Source organism: Convolutriloba macropyga, chromosome 8 (genome assembly GCF_964194025.1).
Source record: "Convolutriloba macropyga chromosome 8, txConMacr16.3, whole genome shotgun sequence".
NCBI classification, from domain to species: Eukaryota; Metazoa; Xenacoelomorpha; order Acoela; family Convolutidae; genus Convolutriloba; species Convolutriloba macropyga.
Window position 1 is genome coordinate 60,514,594 of NC_134475.1, and position 13,797 is coordinate 60,528,390.

Consider the following 13,797-nt stretch of genomic DNA (forward strand, 5'->3'; position numbering starts at 1 on the left):
AAAAAAGTTTTAGAAACCAAATTTTATTATGAGAATTGCTACTTTCAATGTTATTTGTGCCAGCTTTCAGCGCAATCGAGTAATCGCAACGCAAATGATGTCGCATTATTTGGGAAGTTAAGTCAAGTTAGACTTGATTGCTGCTGTTTAAAAAAATTTTTGGCGTTGATACCACGAGTTTACATAACTTAACAAATTTTTTTGACAAATTGCAGGATTTGTGGTTCTATTTTACTCTTTGGTCCCATCATCATATTACTGGCACACTAATGGGAAACTGCATATAACGTATATAACGTTACGGGAAGGCGGAATTGATTGTTTTCTATATTTGATTAGATTGTGATTTTATAGGCTTCGTCACAATTTTCTCGCAAGTCTTGATATTTGACAATATACGTTTTCTTTGTAGTGGTATGTAATTATGGATGTTGTGAGTGGTATCAATACAAAGCTTGTCGTAACTAGAATTTCAAAGTATACAGATCTTTCTTGTGGAGTTACAGAGGTCTATTGTTATGAGAAAGTTAGCCCAACTTACATTCTTTTGTTAATATTTTTCCTATTTCTTGCCTAAATTTTGATTAATTTTGGCAGAAATATGACCAAATTTTAACTATAGTCTCACTGGCATTACATAAAAAGATAAAAAGAGTTGCTGAACGTTCTGATTTTAAATTGGAGAGACTTTTCCCGAAGAGTTACACAGGTTTTCAGCTATGCGAACGTCAGCCTAACTTCAATTGTTTTGTTAACATTTTTCCTTTTTTTGCTTCTATTTTGATCAATTTTGCAAAAAAAAATCATGACAAAATTGCAACTGGGGTTTCAGTGGCAATAAATATAAAAAGAGGGGGGTTGTTGATTTCTCTGATTTTAAATTGTAATGGTTTTTCCCGAGGAGTTACAGAGATTTATAGTTATATGAACGTTAGCCAAACATCCATTGTTTTGTTAACATTTGTGGATTCCTTGTTTAAATTTTGATCAAATTATGACAAAAAGGACAAAATTGTAACTATAGTCTCACTGGCATTACATATAAAGATGAAGGGAATTGCTGAATTTTCTGAACCAACTACTTTGGCTAAATTTTTCGAATATTTTTTAGAAAAATCGTCGTTTCGCTAAGTTTTTTTCCATTTTTGGCCATTTTGTTGTTTGATCTGTAGTGCAGACATAAAAACATCTGACAAAAAAATCTTTTTGATGGAATAATGGCTTATTGTACCTCTGGTTCGCACAAAAGTTTTGTTGGAAATTACGTTTTTTAGCTAATTTCGCTAATTTAAACTGATTTTTTAAATATAATTTATATTTGATGTGTCATTATTTTTGTTTGCCTAAAAACTAATACGCAATGTTATTGAACAATTGCATTTTTTTTGAAGTCTCGAAGCGATAGGAAGGCCAGTTTTCGTCGTCAGTTTTCTGAGCAAGAACAGTTTTGTTCACTTCTTGGAATTTTTGAAAAAAGGGAAAATTATTCTGACTGTAATTACGCGCTGTATAGTTCTTTTCAAAATACATTAGCTTTTTGTATATTTGTATTTATTAGTTACAGAAACGAAAGATTCCAAATAATGCCTCAATTATTAGCAGGTCACTTTACAAACAAACGAAGGACAATGACTATGCATGATAATATCAGCGGCAAGCAGATAGTTTGTTGGCTTCAACACCGTTTGCGCAAAAATTGCTCGTGAAATTTTGAGTTCTGCCTGTATTCGTTTTTTGTTTGTAGTCATTCGAAGGAGTACCAATAGTGACATATCCAATTTGTTTCTTAAGCAGCAAAAAGATAATCAATTTTTTAAATTGGAAAGCTCAAGATTGTTATTTCTTGCGGTTCCAAAAAAAATTTTAGAAACCAAATTTTATTATGAGAATTGCTACTTTCAATGTTATTTGTGCCAGCTTTCAGCGCAATCGAGTAATCGCAACGCAAATGATGTCGCATTATTTGGGAAGTTAAGTCAAGTTAGACTTGATTGCTGCTGTTTAAAAAAATTTTTGGCGTTGATACCACGAGTTTACATAACTTAACAAATTTTTTTGACAAATTGCAGGATTTGTGGTTCTATTTTACTCTTTGGTCCCATCATCATATTACTGGCACACTAATGGGAAACTGCATATAACGTATATAACGTTACGGGAAGGCGGAATTGATTGTTTTCTATATTTGATTAGATTGTGATTTTATAGGCTTCGTCACAATTTTCTCGCAAGTCTTGATATTTGACAATATACGTTTTCTTTGTAGTGGTATGTAATTATGGATGTTGTGAGTGGTATCAATACAAAGCTTGTCGTAACTAGAATTTCAAAGTATACAGATCTTTCTTGTGGAGTTACAGAGGTCTATTGTTATGAGAAAGTTAGCCCAACTTACATTCTTTTGTTAATATTTTTCCTATTTCTTGCCTAAATTTTGATTAATTTTGGCAGAAATATGACCAAATTTTAACTATAGTCTCACTGGCATTACATAAAAAGATAAAAAGAGTTGCTGAACGTTCTGATTTTAAATTGGAGAGACTTTTCCCGAAGAGTTACACAGGTTTACAGCTATGCGAACGTCAGCCTAACTTCAATTGTTTTGTTAACATTTTTCCTTTTTTTTGCTTCTATTTTGATCAATTTTGCAAAAAAAAATCATGACAAAATTGCAACTGGGGTTTCAGTGGCAATAAATATAAAAAGAGGGGGGTTGTTGATTTTTCTGATTTTAAATTGTAATGGTTTTTCCCGAGGAGTTACAGAGATTTATAGTTATATGAACGTTAGCCAAACATCCATTGTTTTGTTAACATTTGTATATTCCTTGTTTAAATTTTGATCAATTTATGACAAAAAGGACAAAATTGTAACTATAGTCTCACTGGCATTACATATAAAGATGAAGGGAATTGCTGAATTTTCTGAACCAACTACTTTGGCTAAATTTTTCGAATATTTTTTAGAAAAATCGTCGTTTCGCTAAATTTTTTTCCATTTTTGGCCATTTTGTTGTTTGATCTGTAGTGCAGACATAAAAACATCTGACAAAAAAATCTTTTTGATGGAATAATGGCTTATTGTACCTCTGGTTCGCACAAAAGTTTTGTTGGAAATTACGTTTTTTAGCTAATTTCGCTAATTTAAACTGATTTTTTAAATATAATTTATATTTGATGTGTCATTATTTTTGTTTGCCTAAAAACTAATACGCAATGTTATTGAACAATTGCATTTTTTTTGAAGTCTCGAAGCGATAGGAAGGCCAGTTTTCGTCATCGTATTTTGCAATGTAAAAAGGAGTCGGATTGTTTTTTGCTCTGTACTATTTAAAATATTTTTTTAAATCCCAATTACAAACAAAGTTCTTAACAACAATTAATTTAAAAGGGTTTGCGTTTAAGTTCGTTTTTCTTAAAAAAACGTGCTTTTTGAATAGAGCTTATGGTTTTTATGGTTCCAAAAAATTGTTTTCATAATTTTTTGATGATTTCTAGATTTATGCTAGCACTTGATTTTCTTTTGTATTCTTATGACTGATTCTAACCAATCAAATGTCTCATTCACTGTTGAAGGAGGTATTAGACGAACTATCTAATGCGTTCATTAGATACATAACATCTTTTAGGTAATATAACTCAATAAGCATCCGAATTTTATCGTTTGTTTTCGATATACTGACTTTTTGTGCAAATTAGCTATTTGCTTAACAACTGGAATCTTTTATTGCAGAAAAATTGGGAACCGTTTATTTCAGAAACAGCAAAAGCAAGACCAATTTCGTTCTGATGGTTAGATTTTGATGTTAGAAAATTATTCGGACTGTAATTGCACGCTGATAAGTTCTTTTCAAGAATACATTTGCTTTATGTAATTTTGTACTTGTTGGAAACAGAATGGAATGATTTCAAATACTACTGCAATTATTAGCGGGTCAATATAAAAGCAGAGGAATGGCAAGAAATATACAAGAGAATATTAGCGGAAATCGGATGGTTTGTTGGCTTCAACACCGTTTGCGCAGAAAACGCTTGTGAAATTTTTAATTCTGCTCCTATTTGTTGTTAATTTGTAGTCTTTTGAATTAGTATCAGTAATGACATATCCAACTGGTTTCCTAAGCATTAGAAACTAATCTAGTTTCTCAATTTGAAAGCTCATGGTTGTAATCTCTTGCGGTTAAAAAAAACTTTTTGGAAAAAAAGTTTTTTGAGATTTGCTTCTTTGAATCTTATTTCTTCCAGCTTTTAGCGTAATCGCAGCACAAAAGAGGTCGAAGCGTTTGTCAAATCAATTTTAATTTAGTCTTGATTGCTGATATCAAAATTAAAAATCTTTTTGGCGTTGATACAGCGATTTTTCATAACTATCATCATTATAGTGCCACATTTATAAAAAATTGCATATCACAATATTGGCGTCAAAAGAAGGCGGAATTGATTATTTTCAACATTTTAATGACTAGATTGTGATTTCATAGGCTTCGACACAATTTTCCAGCAATTTATGATTTTTTACCTCAATACAAAGCTTGTCGTAACTAGAATTTCAAAGTATACAGATCTTTCTTGTGGAGTTACAGAGGTCTATTGTTATGAGAAAGTTAGCCCAACTTACATTCTTTTGTTAATATTTTTCCTATTTCTTGCCTAAATTTTGATTAATTTTGGCAGAAATATGACCAAATTTTAACTATAGTCTCACTGGCATTATATAAAAAGATAAAAAGAGTTGCTGAACGTTCTGATTTTAAATTGGAGAGACTTTTCCCGAAGAGTTACACAGGTTTTCAGCTATGCGAACGTCAGCCTAACTTCAATTGTTTTGGTAACATTTTTCCTTTTTTTTGCTTCTATTGTGATCAATTTTGCAAAAAAAATCATGACAAAATTGCAACTGGGGTTTCAGTGGCAATAAATATAAAAAGAGGGGGGTTGTTGATTTTTCTGATTTTAAATTGTAATGGTTTTTCCCGAGGAGTTACAGAGATTTATAGTTATATGAACGTTAGCCAAACATCCATTGTTTTGTTAACATTTGTATATTCCTTGTTTAAATTTTGATCAATTTATGACAAAAAGGACAAAATTGTAACTATAGTCTCACTGGCATTACATATAAAGATGAAGGGAATTGCTGAATTTTCTGAACCAACTACTTCGGCTAAATTTTTCAAATATTTTTAGAAAAATCGTCATTTCGCTAAAAATTTTTTCCATTTTTGGCCTTTTTGTTGTTTGATCTGTAGTGCAGACATAAAAACATCTGACAAAAAATCTTTTTGATGGAATAATGGCTTATTGTACCTCTGGTTCGCACAAAAGTTTTGTTGGAAATTAAGTTTTTTAGCTAATTTCGCTAATTTAAACTGATTTTTTAAATATAATTTATATTTGATGTGTCATTATTTTTGTTTGCCTAAAAACTAATACGCAATGTTATTGAACAATTGCATTTTTTTTGCAGTCTCGAAGCGATAGGAAGGCCAGTTTTCGTCATCGTATTTTGCAATGTAAAAAGGAGTCGGATTGTTTTTAAATACTATTTTAAATATTTTTTTAAATCCCAATTACAAACAAAGTTCTGAACAAAGTTCTTAATTTAAAAGGGTTTGCATTTAAGTTCGTTTTTCTTAAAAAAACGTGCTTTTTGAATAGAGCTTATGGTTTTTATGGTTCGAAAAATTAATTTCATAATTTTCTGATGATTTCTAGATTTATGCTAGCACTTGCTTTTCTTTTGTATTCTTATGACTGATTCTAACCAATCAAATGTCTCATTCACTGTTGAAGGAGGTATTAAACGAACTATCTAATGCGTTCATTAGATACATAACATCTTTTAGGTAATATAACTCAATAAGCATCCGAATTTTATTGTTTGTTTTTGATATACTGACTTTTTGTGCAAATTAGCTATTTGCTTAACAACTGGAATCTTTTATTGCGGAAAAATTGGGAACCGTTTATTTCAGAAACAGCAAAAGCAAGACCAATTTCGTTCTGATGGTTAGATTTTGATGTTAGAAAATTATTCGGACTGTAATTGCACGCTGATAAGTTCTATTCAAAAAAACATTTGCTTTATGTATTTTTGTACTTGTTGGAAACAGAATGGAATGATTTCAAATACTACTGCAATTATTAGCGGGTCAATATAAAAGCAGAGGAAGTGCAAGAAATATACAAGAGAATATTAGCGGAAATCGGATGGTTTGTTGGCTTCAACACCGTTTGCGCAGAAAACGCTTGTGAAATTTTTAATTCTGCTTCTATTTGTTGTTAATTTGTAGTCTTTTGAATTAGTATCAGTAATGACATATCCAACTGGTTTCCTAAGCATAAGAAACTAATCTAGTTTCTCAATTTGAAAGCTCATGGTTGTAATCTCTTGCGGTTAAAAAAAATTTTTGAAAATAAAGTTTTTTGAGATTTGCTTCTTTCAATCTTATTTCTTCCAGCTTTTAGCGTAATCGCAGCACAAAAGAGGTCGAAGCGTTTGTCGAATCAATTTTAATTTAGTCTTGATTGCTGATATCAAAATTAAAAATCTTTTTGGCGTTGATACAGCGATTTTTCATAACTATCATCATTATAGTGCCACATTTATAAAAAATTGCATATCACATTATTGGCGTCAAAAGACGGCGGAATTGATTATTTTCAACATTTTAATGACTAGATTGTGATTTCATAGGCTTCGACACAATTTCCCAGCAATTTATGATTTTTTACCTTATTTGTTCCTTTTGTAGTGATATGACATTATGGATGCTAACAATTCTCCATGGTTCTGTGTTAAGGAATAATTAAAGCCATTGAATGGTTTCAGTTGATAGCTAATGGCCTTCAAAACTTTCAATTTAAATGTTTTCAAAAATTGTAAACATACTTTCTGAAACTGTTCTTTTTGTTTTTGGTCTACATGTTGCTCATTCTCATTAAAAACAGGTCACATTTCTTGACTGGTGAAATGCAAGTCATTTTGTTGTGTTGTTTTCATCTGATGCTATTTTGAACAATTTATTAAGATTTTTTCCTAAAAAAGACCGAAAATGAATTTTAGCCGTCAGCAATGCTTGTTGCTTTTAGTTTTGTTGTTTGTCTTGTTTCTCACTCTCCCTAATGTCAGTTATCATTGACCCTCTAAACTTATTGTTTGTTTTGCACAACGGCTTGAGTTTAAAGATTTGATCTCAAAAAAGGATTGATTTTTTGAAAGTTTTTTCTCCTTATTTGGTGGACAATTAAGTTAAAAACATGTTTGAGCGGTTCGGAACATTATGTGCCAACACACATTTCCTAGCCACTTTCTTAGCAAATCGAATTAATCCACAGCAATCACACTCCACATTTTTTGAGTTCACTAACATTAGGTTCACCTTTGCTTGAAATTCTCGGTTAAAACGCTAACTGAAAAAAACCAATAACCCCCTTTATTGAGTAATATGAAACAATTTTCATCTGAATACAAAGTTTGACTTTTAATTTATGCCTGTACCGTGGAAGGAACATAAATTGTAAAATATAAACTCTCACGCGTTTAAAATCTAAATTTATCATCAGGATCAAGAAAACAAATACGCCAAAAACGAAAAATCACAAAACACAAATCTTTCAAGGAAAATTGAAACCAGAACACAATGTGTATACGTTCTCTCATTTGTCTCAATAAACAGATTGATTGAAATAATATTTGTGGCAGATAAACCTTAAGATGCGTGTATTTCAATCTGTCTGACTAAATTTTTGATCATATTTCTCCACTTTTTTCAATATGCACATCTTAGGTCAAATAAAATAAATTTTGCTGCATTTTCTCAAAAATTATACAATTAATCAACAGCGTAGCAATTTAATAACATCTCTTGTTTCGGCACCGACAATGAGCTCCACAATTGTACTACAACTCAGACATATCAGCCAGTAAAAACTCACAAACAGCAACTTCGCAGAAAAATTTAAAACAGCAAAACAAAAAAACTGAATATACATATATATATATATATATATATATATATATATATATATATATATATATATATGGACCAGTATCGATTTTAGCTCGCTTTAAAAACCAACTACGATCATACTTTTCAGAATTGCTCTTCTAAAATCTTATTGAAAGTTTCCGAAAATTTTTTTCAGCTCTCCAATGGTCGTACCATTTGTTTTTTATATGCAGTCGAATAAAAGGTCTTTTAACTTATAAAACCTGGAAATTATATAGGAATTTTGCTGTTAATGATTGAAAAACTAAATACAGTAATAGGAATTTTTCCAATTTTGTATTTCACAGAGACAGCCTTTCTAAAAAAGCGTATTTTTTCTTTGTTATTGTGCTAATTGTCTGTTTTATGATTCAGAGAAAAATTTTCGAGTTCAAAACAAAAGCTAAGCCAGTGAAAATATATAACTGAATCGATTGCTTAAAAAACAGTACCTGGTAAAATGGAAAAATTTGCCTTTTCGTCGCAAATTTTCTAGATGGTTCCTCATTTTCTCTTTTTGGCGGTTGTCATTTTCATTCAATAGGCGTCAGTGTAAATTTTTCCTTCAATAGGGGTCAGTGTAAATTTTTTATTCAATAGGCGTTAATGTAAAAATTGTTATTACAAACAACGCCAATTTAATGCAATATTAACAATGCAAAGCTATGAAACTGAATGTAGAGCAAATATCTTTCGAAATGATTGACGAAAAACTGTTTATAAATTTGATAACATTCGCTCATTTGGCCCCATTTCTTTTATTGTTTGTTGCCTTTTAATCGATTTGGACTAGCATCTGTTGGTTTTGAAGACTAACAATAAAAACTAGGACCAGCTACTTTTTCATCCCTTGTAATGCCTGATTGATATTTAGGCAGCATAAACTGATTTTATATTAAGACAACAGCAACAATTATCCAGTGCTTGTTAGTTACAAAACAATCGATTGCAAACTCATTATAGGTCTCCAATTAGAGTTGGATTACTGACTGTAAGTCAATCAAAGAGGCTCGGTAATGTACGTTCGCATATAATGTTCCGACCACGCTCATCTGCGTTTCTAATTTTACTGTCTACTAAATGAGTAAATGAGTCTACACTAATTGAATAAAACAATATCCTTTAAAGGGTCGATGATACTTGTCATTAATGTGACTATCAGACAAAACAGCGATAAAAGTCAAAAAATATTAATTACGACTGAAACTCGTTGTCAATTTGAAAAAAAAACGATTACCCAATCAAAATACCATCAGATAAAACCTATGTTAAATAAAAATAAACGTGTACTTTATTAGAAAAAATATGGGACTTCTCCTCAATGCGACTTGATAACAAGTCGACAAGAGAAGATCAAAGGGGGCTAAGTTTAAAAAAACGTTGTCTTTTTTTTAAAAAAAACTTCAAAATGACTAAAAACATTGTTTAGAAATAAATTTAATACTCTAAAAAAATTTATTGAGATCTTTCATTATCCAGGATATATCATGCGACTGAAGAAAAACCAACAAATACAGTCAAAAACATAAAATTGAGAATATTAACGAAAACTGTGTCCCAGCCAAAATTAAACACTAAGCTGTTCACTAAGAGAATTAATTTTTTAATTGCACTTTTTTTTCAAATGGCAACAGAACCGCTCATTACTGCGATACTGTGAAAAAATCACAAAAAAAGCAAAATGCAAGAATCGCCAAACTATGACATCCCTTTGTACAAAGGACAAAGTCCATTTGAGGAAAAAACAGTTATGAAGAGCAAATTGTAGTTCACTAGATAATGGCTCTGGCTTGTCTATAGAAAAATTAGGCTACAAGTTATCAGTGCACGTTAGCTGACTTAAAAAATTCACTAAAATCTTATGTTTCAGAATTACACTTCTACCATCTTAATGAAATTTTCCAAGAGAAACATTTCAGCCCTCCAATGTTCATACCAATTGGTTTTTTATATGCTGTCGAATAAAATATCTCTTAGACTTATGTAAAACTTGGAAATTGTAAACCAATTTTGTGGGTACTGATCGAAAAACCAAATAAAGTATTAGGATAATTTTTCACAGATTTTGCTTATTTTGTTTCATTTCGGTTGAAAGATGATCTCTTCTGGAAATCAATAGGCTGATTCTGTATTTCACATTGACTACTGTTCTATAACAACAATGAACGGTTTCAGAATCAGCCAATTATACTGAAAAAAAATGACTGATAAGGCTAGGAAGACAACCAGGGAATGAATTATATGTCAATTGAAAGAACTGAACAAATGACTCAGTTAATGACAGCAACAATATGGACAATTTATTGAACTGAAAGGTCAGTTAAATTGACAAAATCCTTCTCAGCTAACCAATTATTTAGGAAGACGTTGATTAAGTCAACCATAACAAATTTCCAATTTAATTTGCTACGCCTTTTGAGTGTCGCAAAGCTCTGAATCAACTGAATAGAAAAATTATTGTTGTAGATTTCAATTAAAAATTAATTAAAAACAGCACCAACATGAACGTGCACTTCAACTAAGCGTCACTATAACGAAGAATTTGTTAGAAGATCCTATTAAATTAATATCAAAAAGACAAACTTGAATAAAACTCTCGGAGACCAAACTCTTATATTCTCATTTCGTCGCTCATAACATTACGCGAAAATAATTTCCAATAACCAAATACGAAAACGGACAAAAAACCGCTCATTAATACGATTAAAATTCTTGAAAATTCAAAAACGTTATAGTTTAAATATAAAATTCTCAGCTGCTGTTATAGAACTATCAAGAACAGCGTTCAATATTTATGTTCTTTAAGCTAAATGAAAATCCATAAGAAAATTATGACAAGTCTCACATTATTTGTGGCTTACGATATTTGAGTTCCAAACATTTTGTTTACCTTTGCTTAAAAATTTTGTTTATAACACTATTCGAAAAAAAAGTCAGAAACCCCGTTTTTGGGTGTTATGACACCATGTTCATATGAAAATCTGAAAACAAAGTTCAGTTTTTAACTTCTCCTGTACCGTGGAACGAACATAAATTGTGAAATAAAAACGTTCTCACTTTTTTAAAATCTAAGTTTATCGTCAAGATCTAGAAAGCAAATAAACAGAAATGAAAACCCTAATTACAAAAACTATTTATACTTCAATGAAAAACAAAACAAAAACACATCGTGTATATTTTTAATTTGTCCTACTAAACAGATTGAGCGATCTAATATTTGTGCTAGATACATGGTAAGACGCATGTATTTCAATGCGTCTGATTGGAGCTGTCAATTGCTTAATTTCGAATCCTTTCTACCTCTTTTTTTTCCAATATATACATCTTAAGTCATATCTTTCTTTTTTTTTCATTTCCTAAACAATTTTACAACTTTTCAACAGCAAAGCAGTTTCATAACATCTACAAAAAAATCTACAACAAATTCAGACACATCGGCAAATACAGAAACTCAGAAAAACTCCGCGAACCAAAAACATACTGAAAACTGTTTAAAAATATATCAACCAGTATCCAACTTAGCTCACTTTAAAAGCCCACTGATATCTTAGATTTCAGAATTACTCTTCTAACACCTTATTGAAATTTTCTAAAAAACTCAGCCCTCCAATGTTCGTACCATCTGGTTTTCTTATATGCTGTTGAATAAAATGTCTCTTAATCTTATCTTATAAAACCTGGAAATTATAAAACAATTTTGCGAGTAATGATTGAAAAACTAAATACAGTAACAGGATATTTTTTCCACAGATTTTTCTGATTTTGTTTCATTTCGGACAAAAGATTATCTCTTCTAGAAATCAGTTTTCCGATCTTCTGTTTCAGAGACTACTACTACTACTACTACTACTACTACTACTACTACTACTATTTCTTTGTTATTGCTGCGACAAGTGTTTGTTTTATGATTCACAGAGAAATTCAAAACAAATTATTGCAGTTCAAAACAAATTATTGCAGGCTATGCCAGTAAAAACATATTACTGAATCGATTGCATAAAAAACAGTACCTGGAAAAGTAGAAAACTTTGCCTTTTTGTCGCAATTTTTCCAGATGTTTCCTTATTTTGTCTCTTTTTGGCTGTTGTCTTTTTCATTCGATAGGCGTCAATGTAAATTTTTCATTCAATAGGCGTTAGTGTAAAAATTGCAAACAACGCAAAATTAATGCAATATTAACAATGCAAAGCTATGAAACTCAATGTTGAGCAAATATCTTTCGACGTGATTAAAGAAAAATTTGTGATGATAAAAATGTGATCACATTCCCTCATTTGGTCCAATTTTTTTCGTAGTTCGGTGTCTTTTCATCTATTTGGACTGGCATCTGTTGGTTTTTTTAGACTAACAATAAACAATAAGATCGGCCCTTTTTTATCCTGTGTGATAGCTGACCGATATTTTAGGTAGCAACAACTATGATTTTCAATAAAAACGAAAGCAATAGTTAATCAATGCTCGGTCATTAAAATACAATCGAATGCCAACTCATCCTAAGTCACCCAAATAGAGTTTGATTTTTGACTATAAGTCAAAGAAATGAAGGCTTATGAAGTTAGGAAAACCTAAACTCAATTTATAAGCAAAATTTTGCCCACCGAGGTCTTTAGTATGATCGGAAACTTCAATCTCCACCGATGGTATAATGCCAAAACTATTCAAAAGCCTTTAGTCTTCGAAAAAGTCTACTAAGCTTACCATAATTGAAGCAATTTCCATTGCCTTTTATTTCGCAAAGCTTCCACAGCCCTCCACGGAAATAATTATCAGCTTCCCAGTCATATATAGAGTGCGTAAAACACGCAAACATCAAACTCATAACAAACAATGTTAATGCCACAATTCCTAAAGTTGTTGCTGAAGCCATTGAATAAGATAGAAAAGCGGAAAGAATACAAAAAATGACTGAGTTTGAGTAAGTTTTCAGTTTTGGCAATCTGTTGAAAGAACAAATAATAGTTGCTGAGTAATGTATGGTTTTCCTGATGAAAGAGAAGTTGATAATGTTTCAAAAGATTAGTTTCAAATGATCGGTTTGCAAAAACCTGTAACCAGTCATTACTAAGTTCACGCTTCATTGATTAAAGTGACAGCTTGGATGCATTTGAATCTTTGAAACGACTGTGATATCTCCTTCAAAAGGGCTTCAAATGATCGTGAATTTTTCAAAAGTATCGGTAAGGAAATTGGAACAATAGCATTGGCGCCAAGCCACCTCAAAACTTCCAAAGAAGCTAAATCAAGTTCCGTTTCAAAGCACAATTATCTAATAGTGAATCATGAACAAAATTCGCCTCATTCTCAATTCGATATCTGATCTCAATTTACTCGCAAAAATAAGGCCGTTGGAACTTCAAATCGAAGTAAACTTAACAAATTACGTGATAGAAATTTTCCGTGAACAAAGATGAAAATTAAATAAGCTACAGTTTTCCCTTAAAACCAGACTCAACAAAGCCTTCATGTTGCAACGGTCTAGCCGTTGACCAAGTTTAACAATTGCTTAATATTTCAAGGTCATGTATGGTTTAAACTCAGATGAAAAATGTATTAATGGGTCTTTGCACATTGAAACAAGAAGTCTCGGAATTGTGCGTTCCGACCCCGCTAATGTTCAACTAACAAATGAGGAAGAGATACATTGCGAAGGAATACATTCCGAAAACTCTTATATATCGTTTAACAAAAAACTAAGTGAAAAAATTGATGATGGTTTAGAAGGCCGATGAGACTTGTCATTTGTGAGAGTACTAGACAAGACAAACATAAACATCGCATAATTGGAAACATTAATTACCACCAAAAAT

The 13,797-nt window shown here is 31.2% G+C and overlaps 1 protein-coding gene across 1 annotated transcript in view; it reads right to left on the minus strand.

Moving 5' to 3' along the window:
• LOC142344236 (uncharacterized) overlaps positions 1 to 13,206 on the minus strand; it is a 51,151-nt gene extending 37,945 nt beyond the window's left edge. Inside the window, exon 1 of the mRNA XM_075395787.1 lies at positions 12,689 to 13,206. Coding sequence (XP_075251902.1) covers positions 12,689 to 12,857 — 169 coding nt within the window. The 5' untranslated portion in view covers positions 12,858 to 13,206. The remainder of the gene's footprint in view (positions 1 to 12,688) is intronic.
• Between the last annotated feature and the right edge of the window lie 591 nt (positions 13,207 to 13,797).